The sequence below is a fragment of the Cetorhinus maximus genome, chromosome 28 (assembly GCF_964194155.1).
Source record: "Cetorhinus maximus chromosome 28, sCetMax3.hap1.1, whole genome shotgun sequence".
In the NCBI taxonomy this organism is placed as follows: Eukaryota; Metazoa; Chordata; class Chondrichthyes; order Lamniformes; family Cetorhinidae; genus Cetorhinus; species Cetorhinus maximus.
This window is the reverse complement of record NC_135906.1, coordinates 14,173,928-14,199,797: the sequence shown is the minus strand read 5'-3', so window position 1 is coordinate 14,199,797 and position 25,870 is coordinate 14,173,928. Positions and strand designations below refer to the sequence as shown.

The following is a 25,870-nucleotide window of genomic DNA, read 5'->3' as shown; positions in this document are numbered from 1 at the left end:
TCAAAAACAGACCACCTGGGGTATCATTTTGGTGTATACTATCTGTATCTGCGATAATGCAACATGCCTTCACTCCTGCACTAAAATGTCAGTCTAGATTGCATGTTTGAGGCTCTGTGATGGAGTGTGGGCCTGTAACCTGGCGAAGTTGAGACTGATCCATGGGTCACATGAAATCAGAGGCAGAGAGTGAGAATATCAGTTTATGCAGATAGGTCATTACCTGGCTAATCTAAACTGATCATGGATGGAATGTGCATTTTCCTCCCCTCAGTTGCTCAGTGCTTTCCTACGTCAAATTTCTCCATATTACCCTCTACTTTATGGATCAATATCTCCACACTAAAGCTTTTGATCTGCTCTTGATTGTTTCAGTATCTCCTGAATTTACCTGAACTTCACATGGTGTGTGACTCTGCAATCATGTCCCCACCTCCACCCATGTTCTTTCCTTACTCTGTGGCTGGCATGGACACAAAGGGCGGAAGGGTCTGTTTCTCCGCTGTATAACTCTGTACCCTGACCCTGCTCTGTGTCTCAGCGCTATGTCCCCATGACCCTTACCCTGCTGTGTGCCTGAGTCGTCGTCTCTTTTCCTACCCCTGCCCCCTCACCTGACACACACACACACACACCTGCATCAACCACCTCGCGCTGGCTAACCAGAAGCGCGGGCCAATTAGAGTGCGAGAGCTGTGAGAAGGCTGAGCCAATAGGGGAAGGGAAGGGGCGGGACTTGCACCGCCGCTCAAAACAAAGCCAAGATGGCGAAGCTGTGCTCCCGCCTGCTGGTGTTGCCCAGCCGCTTGGCGCTGGCCACCGGCGCTGCCGCTTACTGGATCGTCGTCTACACGCTGACGGCCCTGGCCAGCTGCTTATTCCTGCTGTGGATGGCCTGGGTCGTCATCAGGAAGCGAGGCCGAGCTTTCCAGTGGCGGCTTCGGGACAGCCCGCCTGCCTGCCTCAGTGACCCGTCTTTGGGGACCCACTGCTTCGTCCGGGTGAAGGTACCGCGCGCGGCGGCCGTTAGCTCACCTGCCGGGTTTAAAAATTAATTCAATTACTCTCATCAACCCCCCCACCCCCATCCCTCCCCCTTTTAGGGTGTCTGCGCGTGCGCGATCCGCACTGCCCTCTTTGATTTGTAGGCAGCCTGAATATTACGCATGCGCACCAGAAGCTACCGCCCCCTCCCGGCTGATTTGTGCCACTTTAATGGTGGTTGATTCCTAACGTTACAGGGAGGCCATTTGCCCCATCCACCACTGTCTGTGCTAGATCTTTCAAAGAACTATCGAATTAACACCAATCCATTGCCGCTGTTCTTTCCCCATAACCCTATATTTTTCAACTTTTAATTATATATCTAATTCTGTTTTGAATTTTTTTTTTACTAATTTGTTCAAGGGATGTGGGTATCACTGGAAATAGCAACATTTTCAGCACACATTCCTAACTGCCCCTGAGAAGGTGATGGTGAGCCACCTTCTTGAATCTCTGCCGTCATTGCGGTGGTGTTACATCCACAGTGCTGCAATCTACAGTATCTCCACAATGGCTGTTGCTTCCCCACTCTGTGGGTCCAGTTTTTTTTTTCTGCTGCCAGGGAACCTGATTTCAGCTTGTCATGTTGCAGGGTAGGGAAGTGAAGAATGTTGTTAGAAGTGAAATTTGACCATTTGTATGTCCAATCTGTTGAGCTTCTTAATAGCGTCTTCCCAATCATTTTCTTTCTTCCTCTCCCGCAGAAGGTATCTCTTGCAGTCTGTGTCCGTATGCAGCAAGACCTAGACAACATTCAGACTTGGGCTGATATGTGGCAAGTAACATTCACGCCACACAAGTGCTAGTCATGACCATCTCCAACAAAAGAGAATCTAACCGTCTCCCTAGGCATTCAATAGCATTGCCATCACTGAATCCTTCACTATCAACACCCTGGGGGTTACCATTGACCAGAAACTGAACTGGATCAGCCATATAAATATTGTGGTTACGTGAGCAGGTCAGAGGTTGGGAATTCTCTGGTGAGTAACTCACCTCCTGGCTCCCCAAAGCCTGTCCACCATCTACAAGGCAAAAGTCCAGGAATATGATGGATATTGAAGTCCCCCACACACGCAACGTTAGGTCCCTTGCCACCTTCATTGCTCTGCTTCTGTTTTAGTTGTGTCAGCATATATCCGTATTCCGCTAACATTTATATAGGTAGCACTAGCTAAAGCAGGCATGACCTGCTGAGATGCTAGTCCTGACATTGAAAACTTTTAAATGGAAATAATTTAAAGACGGGTCTTGGAGATTTCCAGTGGTGGGGCTGTGACCGTTTCCTTTGGCTGTTCCATTGAGGGATTGTCCCTGGGAAGAATTCTTCCAATTGGTTTTTAACATGGAGAAGCATTGATTCATCAGCTAAGAGAGCGGGGTAGGGTGCAGTAGATGGCAATCAGCAAGTTGTTCCCTTGCCCATGTTTTATCTGATGACATGAGACTTCACCGGGTTCAAAATCAATGTTGAGGACTCCCAGGGCAACTCTCTCCCGACTGTATATCACTGTGCCACCACCTCTGGTGGATCTGCCCTGCTGGTGGCACAGGACATACCCAAGGATGATGATGGTGGTGTCTGGAACATTGGCTGTAAGTTATGATTAGGTAAGTACGACTATGTCAAGTTGTTGCTTGAATAGTCTGTGGGACAGCTCTCCAAATTTGGAAAATAAGCCCCCAGATGTTAGTAAGGAGGACTTTGCAGGATCGACAGTGCTGGGTGTGCCCTTGTCATTTCTGGTGTCAGGAAGATATAATAATTTTCATAATGTTATTGGAATTTATTGTAGGGGGTCTGTGTCCATGTCTGTGTGTGTGATTTAATTGAGTTAAAGGCAGCTGGTCTGAAGGCTTTGATGTAACAGAAGGAGAAGCTAGGTTTGAAATGTTTAGTGGGTAAACGTTGATGTAAAGGGAACTCTTGCATTTTTAAATAAACCAGACTAGATTGATTTCAAAGGAGGGGTGAAATGTTTCACCTAGCCAGGGAAAGTTAAGAAACAGTGTGTTTATTTTTCCCAAAGATTACTGGTAAAATTGGTACTGTGAGAGATTTGTAGCATTAGAGATGTAAAAATCCAAAGACATAGTGAAACAATGGGAATTTGTATTCAAAGGGGAAAATATGTATAAAGGAGTGAAGGTTCTGTGTAAGGGAAGGAATTCTAAGATCTAAAACAAGTGTGAAAAAGCCTTCAGCATCTACGCCTCAAGCTGCTGTCTACAAAGAACTGAAGTTAAGAAAACTCACTTTGAATTGGATTGTTCAGGGTATCGTGTTTCTTTGCCTCGGTCTTTTAAAATGTATGTGTCCCTGACTTGTTGCTTTAATGAAAGTGTAACTGCGAGTTAGATTAACTAGGGGATTTAGAAGTTATCATAGTAGTAATTTGTAGATCTATATGTGTACTTAAAATAATTTCTTCTATTAATAAAAGTTTAATTTAGTTTTGTAAGAAACCTGTAAGACTCGGTGGTCTTATTACTACTGAATTCAAGACACGCATCTCAAAATTTACACAAACTGCAAAACAGTTGTGACAGTTGTTTCAAGTTTCCCTTTGGAATTTGAGCAGCTCAGCACTTACCATCGCTGTGCCAAAATACTGGTACCTAGGTCGATGCTGGATGGTCCATCTGGTTTCATTCCTTTTTGACTTTGTAGTGGTTTGGTACAACTGAGTGGCTTGCTAGGCCACTTTAGAGGGCATTTAAGAATCAGCCACATTGCTGTGGACAGTCTAATCTTGAATGATGCCCTATCTCTGGCCTAATCTTGACCCTGGATGTAAACTCCACAGCCTCATTTCTCTACGTGTGAAGAACTTTTCCTACCCTCTGTGGCCCCTTGAACTGTTCCACCATTCAATGTATTCATGGCTGATCTGCAACCTAACTCCATATATCTTTCTTTGCCCCATATCCCTTAATATCTTTGGTTAACAAAAATATATCAATCTCAGTTTTAAAGTTAATAAATGATCTAGGATCAAACGCCATATGTGGAAGAAAGTTCTAGACTTCTGCCACCCTTTGTGTGACCTTTCACTCTTGTCAGGCCTGGCTCTAATTTTAAACTACAATCCCTACTCGTTGACTCTCCAACCAGGGGAAATAGTTTCTCTTTATCTGCCCTATCTGTTCCCCTTAATGACTTGAAAACTTCGATCAAATCACCCTTTAACCTTCTAAATTCCAGGGAATACAATTCTAGTTTGTATAGTTTAGGGGGGATGGTGGTATAGTGGTGATGTTACTGGGTCAGAAGCCCAGACTAATGCACTGGGGACATGGGTTTAAAATCGTACCATGGCAGCAGGTGGAATTTAAATTCAATTAATAAACCTGGAATTGAAAGCTGGCCACAGTTTCATGGTCACCATGAAACTTTCATTGATTATCGTTAAAACCCCATCTAGTTCACTCAAGTCTTTCAGGGAAGGAGATCTGCTGTGCTTACCTGGTCCAGACCCACAGGAGTGTGGTTGACTTTTAACTACCCTCTGGAATAGCCCAGCAAGCCATTCAGTTTCAGGGCAGTTAGGGGTAGGCAGCAAATGCTGGCCTTGGATTCTAGCTATCGTTCTGGTAAATCTACAGTTTTTTTCTTTCTCATATTGAATTTTGTAACTATGGTGCCTTTTTCTTGATATCTTAACCACTGGAAATGATCTGCTTCTATCTATTTTGTTGCAACCTTTCGTAATTTTAAAGACTTCTATAACATCACCTCGTAATCTGCCTTTTTTAAACTCAAGACTCCACTATTCCAATGCTCTCCAGGCTGGCCTGTCATCTTGCACCACTCGTAAACTTGAACTCATCCAAAATTCTGCTTCCCACATCCTAATTTGCACCAAGTGCCATTCAGCCATCATGCCATGTTTACAGACCTACATTGGCCCCTAGCTAAGCAATACCTCAATTTAGAAATCCTCATCCTTGTTTTCAAATCCTTCTATGGTATCACTCTCCTAATCTCTGAAACCTCCTACAACCCTTCAAGATTTTGGCACTCTTTCAATTCTGACCCCATGTGCATCGCTGATTTTCATTGTTCCACCCTTGACGGTTGTATCTAATGTTACAATTATGAAGTTTATAAGATTATATTTTGCGACTGTAACTTTAAATTTAGGATAAATTAAGGGGATCAAATAACTTCTTCTGACAGTAAGCCTGGGTGGTTTGATTGTAGGAGAATAAAGGAAGGCTTAGGTTGTTTTACTGAGAAGAAGGTGCATGGTAACTTGGAGGCAATGATAGCAGTCTCTGAGTTTACCATGAGTAAACTCTGAGGCTCCCAAAGTTCCAGAAAGGTGTTGTTGGCATTGGGATGTAAACAATTGTGCTGTCAACTATTCATTCACTTATAGGATGAAAGGAAATTGAGGTCAAAGGTAGCTAATTAGCATTTCTACCTGGATCCAAGGCTAATGTGTTTCATGTTGCCATGAGGAACAGGGCAGAGGAAGCCATTTTCAAAATCAGGTTACAGGCTTCCGTACAAATCAGTGAATATTAGAAGCAGAATTTCTGTGTGGTCAACAGAGAGAAAAGGCTGCTTGACTTTGTGAGTTACCACAGCCTGATGCAGGAGAGAGATGGTCTCTAGTAGAAGAGACACATCCTGCAGCCTTCTATGGATTTCAGGTGATTTGTTCTGGCATGGCCAGGAGGAAGAAGAATTATCGGAACAGGCTTTGATGCTGGCAGTGGATTTAAGAAACTATCCAAAAACTGAGGAAAGCTGGAGACAGTCACTCGAAGTTACTACTTGGCAAAGCGGGGATGTGGGAACCCATTGAAAGCTGGGAGCAACTGTGGATTGTTTGCTATGATGACTGTCATTCTGTGGGAGAGTGTGATAAGCATAAAAGGGGAATTTTCCTCTCTCTAGTTTTAAGTATAAGTTGCCTAAAACAAAAGGAAATAATGTTTAGTTTTACAGTATAAGTTTTAAAACGTGAAATCTTGCCATGTCATTCTTTCAGCTGATAACTGGAAGTTCAAATCTCTTAAAAGTTATCGGTCTCTACAAAGATCGTAATAATGTCTGGATTTCCCTCTGCAATAAATCTCTTTGTCCTGCTACCATTCTCCCCTCCGTTAATACACTCCTTAAAATCTGTGCAGTGCCTTGAGATATTTGACTACGTTAAGTTTGCTATATAAATGCAGGTTTTGCTGTTTAACATAAAAAGAGCCAATTTATCAAGTCTTTGTTTGGATTTCCTCATTCCAGGCAGCATCCTAATGGAATAAAAACAGAAAATGCAGGAAATACTCAGCAGGTCAGGCAGCATCTGTGGAGAGAGAAACAGAGTTAACTTTTCAGGTCTTTGACCTGTGATCCAAATGAATCTGCACTGAGCCCTCTCTAAAGCTTCAATATATTTCCTGTAGTTGGAGCCCAACACCACATACAGAATGCTAACTCAGATCTTGAGAATTTCTTTTAGGCTTATTGTTACCTATTTGCCTTTATATTCTGTGCTTCTTGAAATAAAGTCTATAAGTTTATTATCCCTTTAAATGTTATGAGGACTTTTACTAGCTCAGTTGGCTAGATGGCTAGTGTGTGGAGCAGAATAACACTAGTGGCACGGGTTCAATCCCTATACTGGCTGTGGTAGTTCATGGAGGCTCCCCTCCTTACGCTATGTTATCTTGCCCCACGCTTGGTGTGGAGTTGTGCTCCTAAAGCTATATAACCAACTACCTGTAATGGAGAGAAATGCCTATGGTCCTTTGTGGACCATAGCTAAATTACCAGAGAACCTGTACTTCCAAATCCCTCTGCTGTCTCACAGCACAAAGCCTATTTCCATTCAGCATATAAACACTGCAGAGATTCCTTTTACCAAAATGCATTACCCTACACTTACTGACATTGAATTCAATTAGCCCACTCCCTCCCACTCAGTACCCTTTTGCATTTTTAAGAATTGAGCTTGTAAAGAATTCATCAGGCATCCTGTTTTGGTATCATCTACAAATTTTCGCACCTCCTTTGTCTATCTCCAAATCATTGATATATGTAGTGAACAGAAGTGGTCTCAGAACTGAAACCTAAGGGATAATACTACTCACTTCTATCCGCCCTAATTTTTATAGCGCCTCTCGCATCCCAAAGCATTTCACAGTCAATGAAGTACTTTTGAAGTTTGTCAATGATGTTCGACAGCCAATTTGCGCACAGTAAGATCTCACTAAGCAAGCAGCAATAAAACAATTGAGCACATAGTCCTGTTTTAGTGATGTTGGTTGATGTATAAATATTGACCAAGACACGAGGGAGAACTCCCGTTCTTGCCTTCAAAATGGTGGCATGGGATCTTTCCCGTTCACCTGAGGTTTAATGTCTAGACAGAATGTGCATGGTGAAATTGCAGTCTCTTCTTTCCTATAGTTACAGGTATTATCTCAATTTAAGTTGTCAAAGTTGGCAGCCCCTCTGTTTGCAAAGCATAGCAGTGGTACTGAAGTGGAAGTTGTATTGTGCGAGTCACTGACCTGCTTTCTCTCCCTCTCTCTCCCCCTCTCTCTGTCTCTCTTTCCCTAGGATTCAGGGCTGCGGTTTCATTATGTGGCAGCTGGGGAGAGGAACAAACAACTGATGTTGCTACTCCACGGCTTTCCTGAGTTTTGGTAAATACTGTCCCCTCATAATTTTTATTTAACAATTTCTCCTTTCTGTGGTGGGCTCTTGCACTTTAGCTACACTGAAGCCAAGTGCTAAGCTGGACTATCTTGTGCATTTTTTTTTTACCTTCCTGTACCCTTCAGTTTGTTATTGGTATTCCCGTCAATGAAAGGAACAAACTTGAATTGATATAACACCTTTCACATTCTTAGGACGTGCAAGGGAGTGAGAGGGGTTTGTGTGAGCTTCTCTTGACTATATTTGCATTAGTGGGGCACAGAGGGTTGTTGTTTCATACCTGCCCAATGCTGCTGCCTTTCTCCACCCAGGCTCAATAGTAGCGCTCTCGTACCTTGACTCAGCAGGTTCAAGTCCCACTCTTGAAGACAAAATCTAGGCTGGCACTCCGATGCAGTACTGAGAGAGTACTGCATTCTCAAGGTGGTGCCTTTCAGTTGAAAAGACCCTTTTGGGTGGACATAAAAGTTCCCATGACAGCTTTTATCAGAAGAGTGGGGGAGCTGTACCTGGTGTCCTGGCCAATATCTATCCCTCGACCAACATCACAAAGCTGTTTATTTGGTCTTTGTCACATTGTTATTTGTGGAAACAAATTAGCTGCCTCATTTCTTACAACAGTGACTACACTTCAAAAGTGCCTATAAAGTGGTTTGGAATATTTTGATATTGTGATGGGTGCAATATAAATGCAAGTCTTTTTACCTCCTCCCTCCTTGCACCCCTGTTTACGTTCATGCATATGTTGAGTTTCATTCTCAGTCACATCACTGTCAGGGATTGTTGCAAATCTGTAGACAACTGCTCACCTGGATGGCTGTTGTACTGTTCCCTAATGGTAGGCTATGTCTGGAGATGCCTGGGTCTTGGCTTCAGTTGTTGAGGAGCCGAACAAATTGGGTGGATAAAAATAGAATGAATTGAATGATGCACATGTTAGTGTCACATTCAGTAATAACAAGTCTGGCAGAATGTAGCTGCTTGGTTGCAGGACTGGTTACGCTGTCAGTATATTGGATGCTTGTGCACAGAGGGAGGGTTGAAAGTGATTCATATGGAGTTATGCGTGGTAATGCAGTGTTGGAATATGTATGCAGGACTCCAGTCTACTATTCCATTCAGTCTCGAGAATTGGCATTTGCTTTCACTACTGTTGCTAGTGCAGCAAACTATAGTCCCAGTTTAATAAGGCAGCACGAAATTTTCATTTTCCCCACATAATGAACGATGCAGGAGTCAAAATTGCTGGAGATGCTCAGCAAAAAACATTTGCATATAAACAAGAAAAGAACATGAGGAAAGTACTGTCAGCTGTCCTGATACAGCATTTTCATTGGAGATACAAATCGAGAGAGATGTACAACGAGGGACTGATCCTGATATCGTCCATTTTAAACTACTAGCCAAAGTAATTTCCCTCAATAGTGTTTCAGTAAGAACACAGCCCAGTTACCCAAGTCCAGAGAACAGAGTTTCTGATAAAATGTTAACTCAGTTTCTCTCTCTACAGATGTTGCCTGACCTCTTCAGCAATGTTCCCTCTGCTCACATACACAGCCGCGCAGCAATCGCTAAGGTACTGCGCAGGCCACTCACAAGCCACCACCTTTAACATCCAGTGCAAACAAAATAAAGGTATCTAGCATTGAGATAGCAAATAAGTTGTGCATAGCCACAAACATTTGGAGGGATAATTGCTGCTGAGTATTTCCAGCGTGTTTCTGTTTTGATTCTAACTTCCCAGCTTCTGCAGAATTTCGCTTTTGTTAAAGAGCCAAGCCTTAGGCAAGTACACACAGTGGGGTGGCACTGGTGTTCAACCAGCCAAAACAACGCAACACATCAGCCCCAAAGCCATGAGCATCCTGCCCGTTGGGGCACTGGCTAGCAGCCGAGTGGGAAGAATTCTTGCTTCTAGCCCCAGTGACCAGATTAGTGGACCAGGCTGGCTGGTCAATCATCAGCAATGCCCTGGAGTACTAACTCGGCTATAAATGGCCAATGCTAGAGTCCATTATTAAGGAAGACATAGCAGGACATTTAGAAAAGCTTAATGCAATCAAACAGAGTCAATATGGTTTTGTGAAAGGGAAATCATGTTTGACAAATTTACTAAAGTTCTTTGAGGATATAACAAGCAGAGTTGATAAAAGGGAACCGGTAGATGTTGTATATTTGGATTTCCAGAAGGCATTCGATAAGGTGCCATATAAAAAGTTATTGCACAAGATAGGAGCTCACGGTATTGGGGGTAGTGTATTAGCATGGATTGAAGATTGGTTAACACACAGAAGACAGAGTCGGGATTAATGGTTCTTTTTCAGATTGGAAAGATGTAACTAGTGAAATGCCACAAAGGATCAGTCCTAGGGCCTCAATTATTTAGGATCTATATTAATGACTTGTAGGAGGGGGCAGAGTGTAATGTATCCAAATTTGCTGACGATACAAAAATAGGTGGGAGGGCATGTTGTGATGAGGATATAAGGAATCTGCAAGGGGATATAGATAGGTTGAGTGAGTGGACAAAAACTTGGCAGATGGAATTTAACCTAGGAAAGTGTGAGGTCATGCATTTTGGTAGAAAAAATCAAAAGGAAAACTATTATTTAAATGGAGAGAGACTCCAAAAAAGTGCAGCACAGAGGGACCTGGGTGGACTTGTGCATGAAACACAAAAAGTTAGCATGCAGGTGCAGCAAGCAATTAAGAAGGCAAATGGAATTTTGGCCTGTATTAGTAGGGGGTTGGAGTTTAAATATAGGAAAGTCTTGTTACAAGGGTGTTGGTGAGGCTGCACCTGGAATACTGTGAACAGTTTTGATCCCTGTCTTTAAGAAAGGATATACTGGCATTGGAGGAAGTTCAAAAGAGATTCAATAGGTTGATTCCTGGGATGAAAGCGTTGACTTATCAAGAACGGCTGAACAGGTTAGGCCTTTATTAGCGTTTAGAAGAATGAGGGGTGATCTCATTGAAACGTACAAGATTCTGAGGGAGTTTGACAGGGTAGATGTTGAGAAAATGTTTCCACTAGTGGGGGAATCTCGAATTAGGGGACATAGTTACAGAATAAGGGGGCACTCATTTAAAACTGAGATACGAAGGAATTTCTTTTCTCAGAAGGTAATGAATGCCTGGAATTTTCTACCCCAGAGTGTTGGGGAGGCTAGATCACTGAAAGTATTTAAAGAGGAGGTGGGTAGATTTTTGAAATATCAGGGAGTTGAGGGTTATGAGGAGCTGGCATGAAAGAAGAGTTGAGGCTTGGGGCAGATCAGCCATGATCTTAATGAATGGCAGGGCAGGCTTGAGGGGCCGAATGGCCTACTCCTCCTATTTCTTATGTTCTTAAGTCTACCTCTACTCTGTGAGTAGCACAAGTAATCCAAAAGAGATGCATTTGCTTTGGTATAATTTTGACTTTGGATGCTGATATAGAATGAGCATGATCGACTTAGCCCATTGAACATCTCTCCATTTCCTCTTCCATTGGAATTGTAGAGACGGAAATCAGCGGAGGTGTTTAAGGGTGACCAAGCCAATATTGGGCCTTTTACTCTAAGGTCCAAAGCCAAAGTTAACCCCTTTGAGTCTAGTTTGCATTTTGGAAGCTTCCCCATCGTTTCACCCAGAAATGAATGAGTTACAGCCGTAAAAAAAATAACATGATGCTGGAAATCTGAAGTAAAAACAGTAAATAGTTGCATCCATGGAGAGGAAAGAAGAGTTAATGCTTTGGGTTTATATTTTTCTTTTATCATAATTGAGCATTAACAAAAATGTTATCTCTGTTTCTCTCTCCATAGATGCTGCCTAGGACACTACTCTGAGTTCCTCAGGGTAGTGTCCTAGGCCCAACCATCTCAGTTGCTTCATCAATGACCTTCCTTCCATCATAAGGTCAGAAGTGGGGATGTTAGCTCATGATTGCACAATGTTCAGCACCATTTGGGACTCCTCAGTCCATGTCCAAATGTAGCAAGACCTGGACAATATCCAGGCTTGGGCTGACAAGTGACATTCGCGCCACACAAGTGCCAGGCAATGATCATCTCCAACAAGAGAGAATCTAACCATCGATTCTTGACCTTCAATGGCATTACCATCACTGAATCCCTCACTGTCAGCACCCTGGGGGTTAGCGAAGACGAGAAACTGAAATTAACTAACAATATAAATACTATGGCTACAAGAGCAGGTCAGAGGCTAGGAATCCTGCAGCGAGTAACTCACCTAACTCCCCAAAGCCTGTTCACCATCTACAAGGCACAAGTCAGGAGTGTGATGGAATACTCTCCACTTACCTGGTTGAGTGTAGCTCCAACAACACCTAAGAAGCTTGACGCCATCCAGGACAAAGCAGCCCGCTTGATTGGCACCCCATCCATAAACATTCACTCCCTCCACCACTGATGCACAGTGGCCGCAATGTGTACCATCTACAAGATGCACCATCACCAAGTCTCTTTAGACAGCACCTTCCAAACCCATGACCGCTACCACCTAGAAGGACAGGGCAGCAAAAAGATGGGAAAACCATCACCTGGAAGTTCCCCTCCAAGCCACTCACCATCCTGACTTGGAAATATATTGCTGTTCCTTCACTGTAGCTGGGTCAAAAAATCCTGGAACTCGCTCCCTAACAGCACTGTTGGTGTACCTACACCGCATGGACTACGGCGGTTCAAGAAGGCACTTCGTCACCACCTTCTCAAGGGCAATTAGGGATGGGCAATAAATGTTGGTCTAGCCAACAACACCCACATCCCATGAATGAACAAGAAAATTGACCCTCTGAATGTTTCCAACATTTCCTGTTTTATGTGGGTGAATTGGTTGAATTTAAAAACAAAACAATCTAGCTAAGCTTCAGCCTATCGCAGTGTTTCGAGCAGAGAAACAGCCTAATGGATCCATTGCCAGTGTTAATGCTGCACAACGAACCTGTTCTGTACTTTCTCCTGAAAAAGAGCTGATAACATTGAAAGTAAATGGAAACCTTAAATAGATCAAGTGCATTTTAAAATTGATAAATCAAGAGCTATAAAACCCCACTTCGACCTCTCGACTGTCGCTGAGTCATTCCTGGGAGCAGCTAAGGAGACCAACAGTTCAAAGTCTGATCTCCAGCTTGTGCTGATTACCTAATTGGTTTGAGCTGAAGTTCTGTCATTAAAGTTGATCTTTGAGTGGGGTAGGAGTGGGAGAGAATCAGCAAAGACCCTTGCACCTGATTGCTGTCTAATGACCTGTCCTAAGAATCTCTGAGTTTTGGAAGTTGGGTGAAGCTAGAATCAAAATAGAATCTGATCTCACTGCCCCTCCCTAGTTTGTTCAGTTCAGTTAGTTCTTTACTGTATTTTTATGTGTGACTGCAGGGACATTGTCACAGAATGTGAAAACTGCTCTGTGCTGGTCTAAAATATGTAGCATCCCCTCTGTTACAGCTTCTGTGTTAGCAGTGGCTTCTTGTGATATTGAATGTTTCCTTGTGTCACAGGTACTCATGGCGTTATCAACTGCGGGAGTTCAAGAGTGAGTACCGAGTGGTGGCTGTAGATTTGCGTGGTTATGGGGATTCAGATGCACCCCCAGGTCAAGGTGACTACAAGCTGGAGTGTTTGCTGACGGATGTCAAAGATGTTATTGAAGCTCTAGGTAAGCTGACTTCCCCCGGTTATATGTCAGACTTCTAATCAATGTTTGTAGTGGCCTTATCTCTCTTGCAAAGGTGGAACATAGGAACACAAGAAGGCAATTCAACTGCTTGAACTTGTTCCACCATTCAATTAGACTAAGACTGATCTGCACCTTAATTTCACCTACCCTGCTAACTCTGTAACCCTCACTACCCTTGCCTAACAAAAAAAATCTATTAAGCTCAGTTGTAAATGTTCCATTGACCCTTAGAATCAGCAGCTTTCTGGGGAGAGAGTTCCAGATTTCTTCTTGTTATGGGAAGAAGTGTTTCCTGACATTAGCCCTGAATAGTCTAACTAAAGGTATCCACCTTTGTTTAGAACTTCTCCACCCCCTACCAGAAGAAATAGTTTCTCTCTATCTACCCTATCAAACCATTTAATCATTTTAAACACCATAATTAGAGTGCTCGTGAATTTTCTTTATTCAAGTGACTGCAAGCTTGGCCTATGCAACCTGTACTTTATTATTTCACAGAATCACAGTGCAGAAGAGGCCCTTCGGCCCATCGAGTCTGCACCGACACGTGAGAAACACCTGACCTACCTACCTAATCCCATTTACCAGCACTTGGCCCATAGCCTTGAATGTTATGACGTGCCAAGTGCTCATCCAGGTACTTTTTAAAGGATGTGAGGCAACCCGCCTCCACCACCCTCCCAGGCAGTGCATTCCAGACCGTCACCACCCTCTGGGTAAAAAAGTTTTTCCTCACATGCCCCCTAAACCTCCTGCCCCTCACCTTGAACTTATGCCCCCTTGTGACTGACCCTTCAACTAAGGGGAACAGCTGCTCCCTATCCACCCTGTCCATGCCACTCATAATCTTGTACATCTTGATCAGGTCGCCCCTCAGTCTTTTCTGCTCCAACGAAAACAACCCAAGTCTATCCAACCTCTCTTTGTAACTTAAATATTTCATCCCAGGCAACATCCTGGTGAATTTCCTCTGCACCCCCTCCAGTGCAATCACATCCTTCCTATAATGTGGCGACCAGAACTGCACACAGTACTCCAGCTGTGGCCTCACCAAGGTTCTATACAACTCCAACATGACCTCCCTACTTTTGTAATCTATGCCTTGATTGATAAAGGAAAGTGTCCCATATGCCTTTTTCACCACCCCACTAATGTGCCCCTCCTCCTCCCCTTCAGAGATCTATGGACACACACGCCAAGGTCCCTTTTGTTCCTCAGAACTTCCTAGTGCCATGCCGTTCATTTTAATCCCCTTACCAATCTGGTGAATCTGCAGTGTTCCCCCTCTCAGGCCAGTACAATCTTTCTGAGGCAGGAAAACAATGTCCTGGCTGTGAGATCCTGCACTAAGGGCAATTTCAGTCCGCTGTACATGAAGTAGCATTGATGTGGAGTCATAGAGAAAACTCTGGCTCATCAACGATTTCTCTACCCCACAGTAAAATAGCTTACTTTTGGAGGCTGTGACTTTTTTTAAGCTCGTGGCTCTGCATGGCATTGTCAATGAAAAGATAGGATAGAGCAAATTTCTCTGTGTATAAGTGACACTATAGGTGAGAGGGTCTACCGCCTCTGGCACTGATGGCTTTCCATCTGATGGTACAAGTGTGCAACTGAAGGCGCGATTGTGCGTTAAATAATAGTGTTGCCTGAATAAGACTCAGTTCACTGAGCAGTAGTTTAATACATTGTGCAGTACGTAGTATAAACCATTATATCGCTTGACTTACTGTGAGCAGTGTCCTGGGAGATCCGTTAGTAATATGGAGAGATCTCATACCCAGTGTTAACGAATTGCCATGTACAGCTTCATTCTGGATTGTCCCTGTGTATCCACGAGCAGTAGTCCAGGAGCTGTACACTGAGCCCCTCACACCTTCTCCCCACCCTAATCCCAACCACCTTCCCTAAGTGCATGATTCAAAGATCCTGGAAGGGAGGAGGGTTATAGGGACGCACACAGATAGATGCTGCCTGGAAACTGACAGTTCTTAAGTTTTTTGCATCATGGAACTATCACACCAAGAACCGTCAGGGACATATGATGGGAAGGAGCTTCGGCTGACAACCTCCTCCTCAATCCCTGGGTTCTTAGGCGAATTCTATCTCTCTTATTGCAACTCTGGCTCAAATCAGGTAACCCAATGCAAACAGTACATTGGGTCTTGTGACTGATCAGTGCAGTACTTTAACCCTGTTGACATGGTGCAAAGTCTATGAATACAATGAACGCAATGCTGGTCAGGCTGACACTTTGCTTTATAAATAGTCTCACTGGCCAATATGATGGTCCTGTTTTGTGATGTTCTTAGGGCACCGCAGCTGTATTCTTGTGGGGCATGACTGGGGTGGCATCCTGGCTTGGAACTTAGCAATTTGCAATCCGGAAATGGTGGACAGATTGATAATCTTGAATGCGCCACATCCAAATGTGTTCCAAGGTAAGCTGAAGGCTTCTGTTTATTTTCAGTAATGATGGGAGAACAAAGCATGACTAGATGGATGCACTGTTGTCATACTCTGGAATGATGGAACGATACAGCGCAGAAGGAGGCCAGGGCCATTTAGTCCATTATGCCTGTGGTAAAGAAATCCATTGTATCTCAGTCCACTGCAGTTTTCCAGAACCCCATAACTTTTTTCCCTTTTCAATGTTATTATTGAATCAGCTTCCACTGTCCTTTCAGTCAGCTCATTCCCGATCGTACAGTTTGCTGTGTTTTAAAAAAAATGTTCCTTGTGTCGCCTTTGATTCTATTGCCAATTGGAAAAATCTGCCTCCACTTGTTACCAACCCTTCTGCAACAAATCATTTCTCTGTATTGACGCTATCAAAACCATTCATGATGACCACTCCTGACCCGATATTCTCATCCAAAACCCTGTTGTCGCTATCCTAACTTGCACTAAGCCTTGTTAACTCATCACCCTTGTGCTCACTGACCCACATTGTTCTCAATGTGGCAGAGCCTCAATTTTAAAATTCTTATCTTTGTTATCAAATCCCTCCATAGCTTTCCCCTCATTACCTCTGTAAACTCCTCCAGTCCTGCAATCCTCTGAGTTACCTGTGCTCTTTCAGTTTTGGTTTCTTGCGCATCCCTGATTTTCATCACACTGCCATTGGTGGCCATGCCATCAAGCTGTCTGGATCCTAAGCTCTGGAATTCTCTTCCTAAATTAGCTCCCTTTCATAATTTAAGACATGCCTTCACACTTATATCTGACCAAGTTTTGGGCTATCTGTACTAATTCTCCTTATGTGGGGCAGTGTCAGATTTTGTTTGATGATGCTCCCATGAAGTGTTTTGGGATGTTTTACTACTTTAAAGGTGCTATATAAATGCAAGTTGTTTTTTTTTCAGATTACCTGAACCTATCCCAGCTGCTGAAGTCCAGCTATATTTTCTTCTTCCAAGTGCCAAAGCTTCCTGAGCTTCTCATGTGTATGGACGATTTCAAGGTAAACTGCTCACCTCAGCTGAAAGCATTGCTGACTTGCTGGGTGACAATTTCCATGGACTCTGGTTGCCTTCAACTCCTCATATAGTTCCTCATGTCTAAGCATCTGGAGTGTGTGGGATGGGCCATTCTGTCATGGAGGTGGCTTAAGGCTATGCCCTATCCTGTCACCAATCGACTTGACACTGCCTGAAGGCATGGAAGAGACAGGTTGAATAGTAACCTTCATAAGGGACTTGCAAAGGAAAAATTTTCTGGAATACTGGGGGGGTACAAGTGGGATGAAATGGATAGCTCTGACAAAGTGCCAGCGCAGGCACGATGGGCTGAATGGTCTTCCATTGTAAGGTTCTGTAGGTACGTGTTATCTTGCATGGGTTGTTGGATATCAATCAGAAGCCAAGTGTGGCTGATTCATTTGGCCCTTTTCCGCAGTCCAAGGGCACTGAGTCTAACTCTAGTCCCTCCCCTGGCTACCCCAGCTCAGACCAGTTAACTGAGCATGAGGCAGGGACCCTGCTATCTGCTGATCTGTTCATCCACTGCAACTCAATTAATTCTGTTTAATATACCTTATTTTTTCTCTAGATTTTTCTCTATATAAATGTTGCATAAAATCTACCTCTGTGCCATATTTTCTAGGCCCTGAAGAACACATACACGAATAAACAGATGGGAATCCAGAATAAAAGCAGCAGGTTGACTGAGGAAGAGTTAGAGGCTTACATTTACAACTTCTCTAGGCCTGGAGCACTGGTGGGCCCCCTCAACTACTACAGGAACATCTTCAGGTAGGGAATTCACCTGATCACTCATAATGATAACCTTTCCAAGATTCAACCCCATCTTTTGTGGCATAATCTGATTTGAGTTGGTTTCTGTGACTCATGTTGTCGCAGTTTGTAGGTTATTGTGTGCTTTTGGTGTCATTCCATTCAATATATAGAATATATAATCCATTTTGTTAAATGTTACTTATTCCCTCTTTTACTGCTATTTTTTCCTGTTGTAATCATCATCCTCCCCCACCTCTGTTATTGTCAATGTCCTCCTCCTCCACTTCCTCCTCCTCTACTTGTTCATCTTCCTCCTCCTCTTCCTCTTCTTCCTCCTCTTCCTTCCTCCTCCTCTTAATTTTTCTCTTCCTTCTCCTCTTCCTCCTCCTCCACTTCCTTCTCCTCCTCCTCCTCAACCATTTTCCACTCCATTTTGTAACTTTGCCCTCGCCAGGCTTGCCTAACTCTTCCTTTCCTGAACAATCCAACTTCCAATTACCCACCTGAGCTCCCTATCCCTATGTACCTTTACCTAACAAATCTTTCACTATCTAAATGAGAACACATGACATCAGACTGAGAGATATAGGCAGCCAAGGAGGATAAAAGGCCATTTAAGTTTAGTAAGCGATCTGGACCAAAGATGAATAAGAAATTGAGGTACAGATCAGATGTGTTGTGATTGGATGGCGAAGCAGGCTTGAGCGACTAAATGACCTACTGCTGCTACCTTCCTATCTCACTGAGTCTATCCTCCCAGCGCAAAGTTCAGTTGCATTTTGAATGCCCCTTGCAGCTTTGGAATAATCAGCCAGCGGATGAAGTAAAAACAGAAAATGCTGGAAACACTCAGTCGGCCAGGCAGAATCTATGGAGAGAGAAGGAGAGTTAACATTTCAAACTGAAAACCAGTGGAACTAGAAAAAGAAGTGTAACACTTTATATGGAAACACAGATACAGGGGATGGGGGAGTGTGGAGGAAGGAGGAATGCACAAAGGGTAAGAAATGAAATAGGGAATGAAATGTTTAACATCCATTTCAGTATAGAGGTTCCCTGTGATAGCTGTTTTAAATGTGCTGCTCAATAGTGTAACTAGCTCGCTATGCTCAGTACGTGGGCAGATCACTCTGTTTAGGTGGTGATTCAGATGGATTTTAGTCATGGGTTGCCATTAATGGCAGTGACTCACGACGGCACAGAGATGCTTACTCCCTTGAATCCTCCCATTGTCTCTTACCCATTTTCCTAGGATTATTTCCTATTGGCTTCAGGTACAGGATGTTCCAGAAGTGAGATTTTTTTTTCACTGTCATTTCAACAAAGGCATCATCCCAAGCAAGTTCTATCTGCGAGATGCTTTTGATCTCAAATGGTCTGGCTATCCTCCTCCTCCAAGTAGTTATCCCACTCCTCTGGATTTTTTGCCTTTTTTACAATTGGAGAGGTTGGGAGGTAGGACTACGAGTGCCATGTGATAGAATCATAGACCCTTACAACACAGAAGGAAGCCATTCAGCCCATCATGTGTGTGTTAACCCTTTGAAAGTCCTACTTCTATGCTCTTTCCCCATAGACCTACAGATTTTTTCCTTTTCTAGTATTTATTCAATAGTTACTATTGAATCTGCTTCCACCGCCCTTTCAGGCTGTGCATTCTAGATAACAACTTGTTGCATAAAAAAAAAATCCCCATATCTTTCCCCAGTTTTTTTTGCTAATTATCTTAAATCTGTGTCCTCTGGTTGTCATTCCTCCTCTGATATATTGTGGTAGGTGTGGCGATGCAGCCTGATCAGGTTTCTCCCTGTTTACGCTATCAAAACCCTTCATATTTTTAAATGTCTACCAACATTGGCTGCCACATTTCTCATTTTATAACAACGACTACACTTCAAAATACTTCATTGGCTGTAAATCATTTTATGACATCCTGAGGTCATGAAAGTCACTCTATGAATGCAAGCCAGTGTGCAAGATAGAATTCGTAAGCTAGCCTAATAATGTCCTTTAACATAACAAAAGGATTTGATCAGCTAAATGTAGAGATAATGTTTCCATTGTGAGGAAGACCAAAACTAGGGGCCATAAATATAAGATAGCCGCTAATAAATTGAATTCAGGAATTCAGAAGAAACTTCTTCACGCAGACTGGTGAGAATGTGGAACACACTATCACTGTGTTTAGCTGAGGTGAGTGAGTAAAATTTAAGGGGAAACTAGAGAAACGTGTGAGGGAGAAAGGAGTAGGAACCTTATGCTGATTGAGTGAGAGGAGGATCATGTTGAGCATAACCACCGGTATAGGCCAGTTGGCAGGAGTGGCCTGTTTCAGTGCTATAAAATTCTATGTAAGCTTTTTTCTTCTTTTTATCAAAGCCCAACTAAATTTTCAGCTTGCATTTGCTGCAGAATCTGGTTTCTACCACTAGAGGCTCTCAGTGAGCTTTGCAAACTGGGTTTGTACAGCAGCAGTTCAAGAGCCTGATTTCACACTAATTGGGGAAGCCTGAAATCCAGACGTTTCAGCCCTGCCATCAACCTCTGCAACATATATAGCTGAGTGTTTCACTAGCTACTGTGGTTGGTCTGGAAAACAGTTACACCCTTCAAGTGCGGTGATGCATGTTGGCCTGCAGTGGTGGATTCGGGCCAGATATGTTATCCACATGTGTCAGATGCTGTCTGGTTGTCATTCCTCATGTAAGAATGACTGCAATTTCCAGCAGGAATTTGTGAGAGGGTATAGGGGAATGGAGGTCATAGTCCAGTCTTACCCTGCCCACACAAGCTGTAGGAATCACTGAGTAAGCAATCAGGAGCATGGCTTTTTATATAGCTTGCTAACACAGGAGTGCTGAGAGTTAATTGTAGTATACCAGCTGTTTATTATGGCATAATAATTTAGCGAGTGATGCATTAAACTGTTGGGACTAGGGATAGAAGGAAAAACCCAAGCCAAATGTTACTTAGCATGAACCCTGGCACCTACAGGACTTGTGGCTTTGAATAGCTGTGGAAGGGTCATGATGACCCCCGTGGTACCTATTGCCTTTCCAGGACAGAGCGCATGGTAAGTTGAATCTTCATTGTGAGGGGTGTACAGATACAAAAGTGTCAGGATTCAGAGGGCAGGTGACCTTGATGAGAACCAGAAATAGAGGAAGTACGAAGCACTTGAGGAGGCATGGCTGCTCCCTTTCCAATCTTAAATCTCCCCTCCTCCCTTTTGTTTTCGCTCCCTTCACAACCTCAGGACGCCCCAATGCACTTTATGGTGTAATTGCTGTTGTAGTGAAGGAAATGCAACAAGTCAGCACCGTGAGCTCCCACAACAGGAACAAAATAAATATCATCTGTTTTAGTTGTGTGGTTGAGGGATAAATGTTGACCACTTGAGAAGGAAATGTGGTCTCGGTTACGTAGGTAGAATGGAAGGCAGGGAAGAAGTTAACTGTTGGGATAAAGAAATTGCCTGCCTTAGGAAAGGATTGCACAGTGTTCAACAGTGCAAGTTGAATGGCCACTACTGGTGGTCAATGATTCCACTTTTGTATACACCTGGAGTAAATACCCTTTAATGGAAAATAATTATTATTTATTACTTCTGGGGTAAAAAATGACAAATATTTTAAAAAAAAAGCTTTTGGCTGCACCATGGTATAACTGCATGTATCCTATTGCATATCAGGCCTTGAACTCTGGCATTCCCCCTTTAAACCTCTTGCCTCTCTACCTTTCCTCCTTTAAGACATTCTGTAAATCCTATCTCTTTGACCATGCTTTTGATCACCTGACTTTATGTCTTATGTGGCTCGGTGTCAAAATTTTCTTCATAACACTTCTGTGAAGCGCTTTGGGTTATTTAACTACATTAAAGGCGCTATATAAATACTTGATTTTTCCGTCTTGTGGAGCATGAGCTCACTGCCTTCTGACCCAGAGGTGAGAGACCTACCAACTGAGCCAGGCTGGCCTTCGCTGACTGAATGTGCTTACTTCTGTTGCAGCAACCTCCCGGCAAAGTGCCACGATGTGACGGCGCCCACCCTGGTGATCTGGGGAGACAAGGACGGAGCTCTGGAGGTTGGCATGACCGCCTATATGGAGCAGTACATACAGAACATGTTCCGGTTGAAGGTGGTGCCAGGGGCCAGTCACTGGGTCCAACAGGACCAACCCGATGTAGTCAACAAACTCATCTGGACGTTCCTGAAGGAAAGCAACAAGTAGACTCCTGATTCCACACATGTGCATGGTGCATCGTTACATGTGTGTGAAATATAATTTATATTCAACCTCCCTATAAGGAAAAATAACTATTCACAAATTTATAACTGAAAATTTTTATAGTATCATGATTGAACGTTGTTAAATGCAGCAAATGCTGAGGTTTATAACGGCACAATGGCTATCTACCCCTTTGGGTGGCAGAGCAAGTTCTTGATCATGATGTTCCCCCTGCCACTTGTTATCCATTTGTGCAGAGTGCTGTCAAATGTTTGAGCGAGAGGGAGAAAAGAAACTGCAAACCCTGGGGGTGTACAGAGAGAAATAGATTCAAGTTATAGGTGAACACTTCACTAGGACTAGTGATCTGCTATACCCTCCCTTTAATGGACTGTCAGTTAACACAAGCTCCCTTCCGGCATTGCTAGTTTGGTGTTGGCTGTGGCTTATAGGATAAACTACCAGGAAAAATGGTTTAGTCGATCCAGAGTCTGGATAACTTGATAGCCAGTGCCTGTGAGCGTGGAGCACTGGGTGGCCAGTACTTTGCTCATTTATTGGCTTAGGAATAAACAGAAATGGTATTAAATGTGACCAGATCACTGAAAGGTGAAAATAGATGATGCCGCGAGTAGAAGATGCAATTTCTCAGTGTTGGATAATGTATTAGGCCTGATGTGCAGTCGCACGCTTTCTGCTGCTTCTCTACTTTGTAATTGGAGTTTTATTGCAAACATGCAAACATTTTTTTTGTGTCTCAGGTAGATCAGATTTGAAGCAGTGATTTCAGGAAGGAAACCTGGAGGCCGCTTATTTTTTCCGGAAGTATAGTGGAAGCAAAGAATGTTTAATTAAAATCTGTGCCAGCAGATATTATATGTTGATTTGGATTAGGTAGCTTAAAATGTTAGATTCAGAAATTTGTGCAGTTGGCAGGGAAAGCTAGGGAAAAATGCATTTATATAGCGCCTTTCAAGACCGCATGTTGTTCTAAAGCTCTTTATAGCCAACAAAGTGTAGTTACTGTTGTAATGTAGGAAATGTTGGTTGAGGGATTAATATTGCCCTCATTGAATAGTTCCATAGGATCATTTGCATCCACCTGAGAACGCAGATGGTTGATGTGTCATCCAAAAAATACCACCTCCAGTAGTGCAGTACTCCCTCAGTTCTGCACTAGAGCATCAGCCTAGGTATGTGTTCAAGTGCCTGGAGTGGGACTTGAACCCAGGACCTTCTGACTCCATAGTGAAAGTATTACCCACTGAGCAACTGAATAAAGGGGAGTGTGAGAGGGAGTTACAATGTTTTAACCCTGTCTCTAAACTGCATAGAATCACCCTTAACTTCTCAAACAACAGTTTTCCATTTCCTGTTTTTTCTTGTGAGGGAGATTTGCATTCATGCCACACAAATGCCAGACCATCTTCAACAAAAGAAAATCTAACCGTCTCCCCTGGACATTCAACAACATGACCATTACTTACCCCTTACGTTAAATCTGGGTGTCACCATTGATCAGAACTTAACTGCACCAGCCATATAAATACTGTAGATACAAGGGCAAGTCAGAGGCTGGGCATACTCGCCTCCTGATTCTCCAAACCCTGCCCACCTGTCTTTAGTTTGATGGAATACTCTCCATTTGCCTGGATGAATGCAGCTCCGATAACACTCAAGAAGCTCGTCACCATCCAGGACAAAGCAGCCCACATAGTTGGCACCCACACACCACCTTAAACATTAACTCCCTCCACCACCAATGCACAGTGGCAGCAATGTGTACTGTCTACAAGATGCACTGCAGCATCTCGTCAGGGCTCCTTCAACAACCTTTCAAACCTGTGACCTATATAACCTAGAAGGAGAAGGGTAGCAGGCGCATTGGGGTACCACAACTGCCAGCTCCCCTCCAAGTCACACACCATGGTAACTTGGAAATTTATTGCTGTTCCTTCATTATCACTGGGTCAGAATCTGGAACTCCCTCCCTAACAACATAGTGGGTGTACCTACATAGGTGCAGCGATTTAAGAAGGCAGCACGCCACAACCTTCTCGAGGGCAGCTGGGGATGGGCAATGAATGCTGGCATTGCCAGCGACGCTCACAACACAAGAACAAATAAAAACAAAAAGACGCGTGTCACCACATAATATTTATTTGCTGAATGGCCTACTCCTGCTCCTATTTCTTACGATCTTTAGAGGTTGGGAAAGGAGAATGGGACTCAAGCTGCCTTTCTTTATTTTCTCCCCTTGTCCTGGCTTGTTTAAAGAAAGTTCACATTAAGCTGTTCTGCTGGTTATACACACCCTATTATAGTTGCCTAACCTTTGGCTTTTTAAAGAAAAAAAAAGACCTTTCATTTACATAGCACCTTTCACAACCTCGAGATGCCTCAAAGCCAATGAGATGCATTTGAAATGTAGTCACTTTTGTGATGTAGAGTTTGCACACAGCAAACTTCCACAAACAGCAATGTGTTTATGACTCAGATCACCTGTTTATTAAGCAGTGTTTGTTGAGGGATAAATATTTGCCAGGAAATAAGAAGATAACACCTCTGCTCTTTAAAACAGCCATGGGATTTCTTATGCCCACTTGAGAGGGCAGATGGAGTTCACTGTTTAACATCTCATCCGAAAGGTAACATTTTGGACAGTGCAGCACTTCTGACAGGGCAGCACTCCCTCAGTACTGAACTGGAGTGTCAGTTTAGAGTTTCTACTGTAGTCTTTAGAGAGAGATTCAAGCCCACAACCTTCTGACTCCGAGGTGGGAGTGCTACCCACTGAGCCACAGCTGACATACACAGTGAGCCAAGTTGAGGTACAATTTGATGATGCAAGCTTCCCTCTGCCGATCACTTATCTGTGTACCTAATGACTGGCCATTGACCCAAGGGAGAAGTATATGCCCCCCCTTTCCTGATAGCTACACATGTACATTTCCCAACTTGTAGCTCTCTGTCACAAATGCAGGCAGCACTCCTACCAACAACAACTTTTATTTATATATTGCCTTTACTGTGATAAAATATGCAAAGGTGCTGCATTAAATTTTGACACCAAGCCAAGTAAGAAGATAATGGGACAGTGACCAAAACCTTGATCAAAGAGGTATGTTTTTAAGTGTCTTAAGGGAAGAGAGTTTAGGGATGAAGGAAGTGGGGAATACACGAAAGGCCAGACTGGAGGAACACAGAGTTCCCCAGTTCCAGTGTTTGTGTAACAGTTTCTCCTCATTCATGTTTCACTCAAAGTGTTGCCAAGGTGGGCAAGCTTGTGGCATGTGAACTGCACAAACCACAAATGCATGTTGGCGTTCTGTGCTCATCTACTGTCTAGATGGCTCAGCGAGGTTGGTGAGGTGGCTTGGGAGCAGGCACAGAGTTACTTTCCAAACCCCTGCCAAGCTGGCACCTGAACTTTACATCATTCAAAGTAGTCATAGAGGAATCAGCACCTGGAGCCTGTTGACTGAATCTCTGCAATAGGTGGGTGCCTGTAGGGGATGGATCTATCAGCTTGATGCGCCAAAGACTTTGATGATCATTTCAGTATTGAATGTTGATTATTGCAACCATTGTAGATGTTAAAATACAGGCATCTAATGATGGGCCCTATGGAAATGAACAATTTGTTCATATCGGGAAATGTGCAATTTATTGACATAAAGGCTAATTTTGTATCTAATGTATGTAAAAAAATTATTTCAAATCTTCCCATTAAAAACTTCTGAAAACTGACTTGGGGATTTCCCTTCTCTCCCTGAGTGATGAACTGAACATCCACCCTGCCCCAATCTCCCCACCCCCCATTACCAATGGTGGGAACTCGCATGCAGCTAGTGAAGTTCAGAAAATGGAGTCACTGTGATGGAGGACCTTGCTTCATCCATAACCAATTGTCAAAGGTGTAAGCCTTGTATGAGTGATCCTCCCTTCTAAAGGAAAGAAAGAAAGACTTGCATTTTTATAGCACCCTTCCCAACCTTGGGACATA

At 43.3% G+C, this 25,870-nt stretch overlaps 1 protein-coding gene across 1 annotated transcript; it reads left to right on the top strand.

Annotated features, from left to right (window-relative positions):
- Window positions 1–733: 733 nt before the first annotated feature.
- Window positions 734–25,614, top strand: LOC144668816 (epoxide hydrolase 4-like). Its single transcript, XM_078531190.1, has 7 exons — window positions 734–1,007; window positions 7,616–7,701; window positions 13,218–13,375; window positions 15,709–15,837; window positions 16,762–16,859; window positions 17,501–17,649; window positions 21,645–25,614. The coding sequence occupies exons 1-7, from the start codon at window positions 765–767 to the stop codon at window positions 21,865–21,867; spliced, it is 1,086 nt and encodes a 361-aa protein (XP_078387316.1). The 5' UTR covers window positions 734–764; the 3' UTR covers window positions 21,868–25,614.
- The last annotated feature ends 256 nt before the right edge of the window (window positions 25,615–25,870 follow it).

Excerpts from the sequence above, each read along its gene's own strand:
- LOC144668816 (XM_078531190.1), top strand. The coding sequence starts at position 765 with ATGGCGAAGCTGTGCTCCCGCCTGCTGGTGTTGCCCAGCCGCTTGGCG. Across the intron at positions 1,008-7,615 it reads ACTGCTTCGTCCGGGTGAAG|GATTCAGGGCTGCGGTTTCA; the intron begins GTACCGCGCGCG and ends CTCTTTCCCTAG. Across the intron at positions 7,702-13,217 it reads CACGGCTTTCCTGAGTTTTG|GTACTCATGGCGTTATCAAC; the intron begins GTAAATACTGTC and ends CTTGTGTCACAG.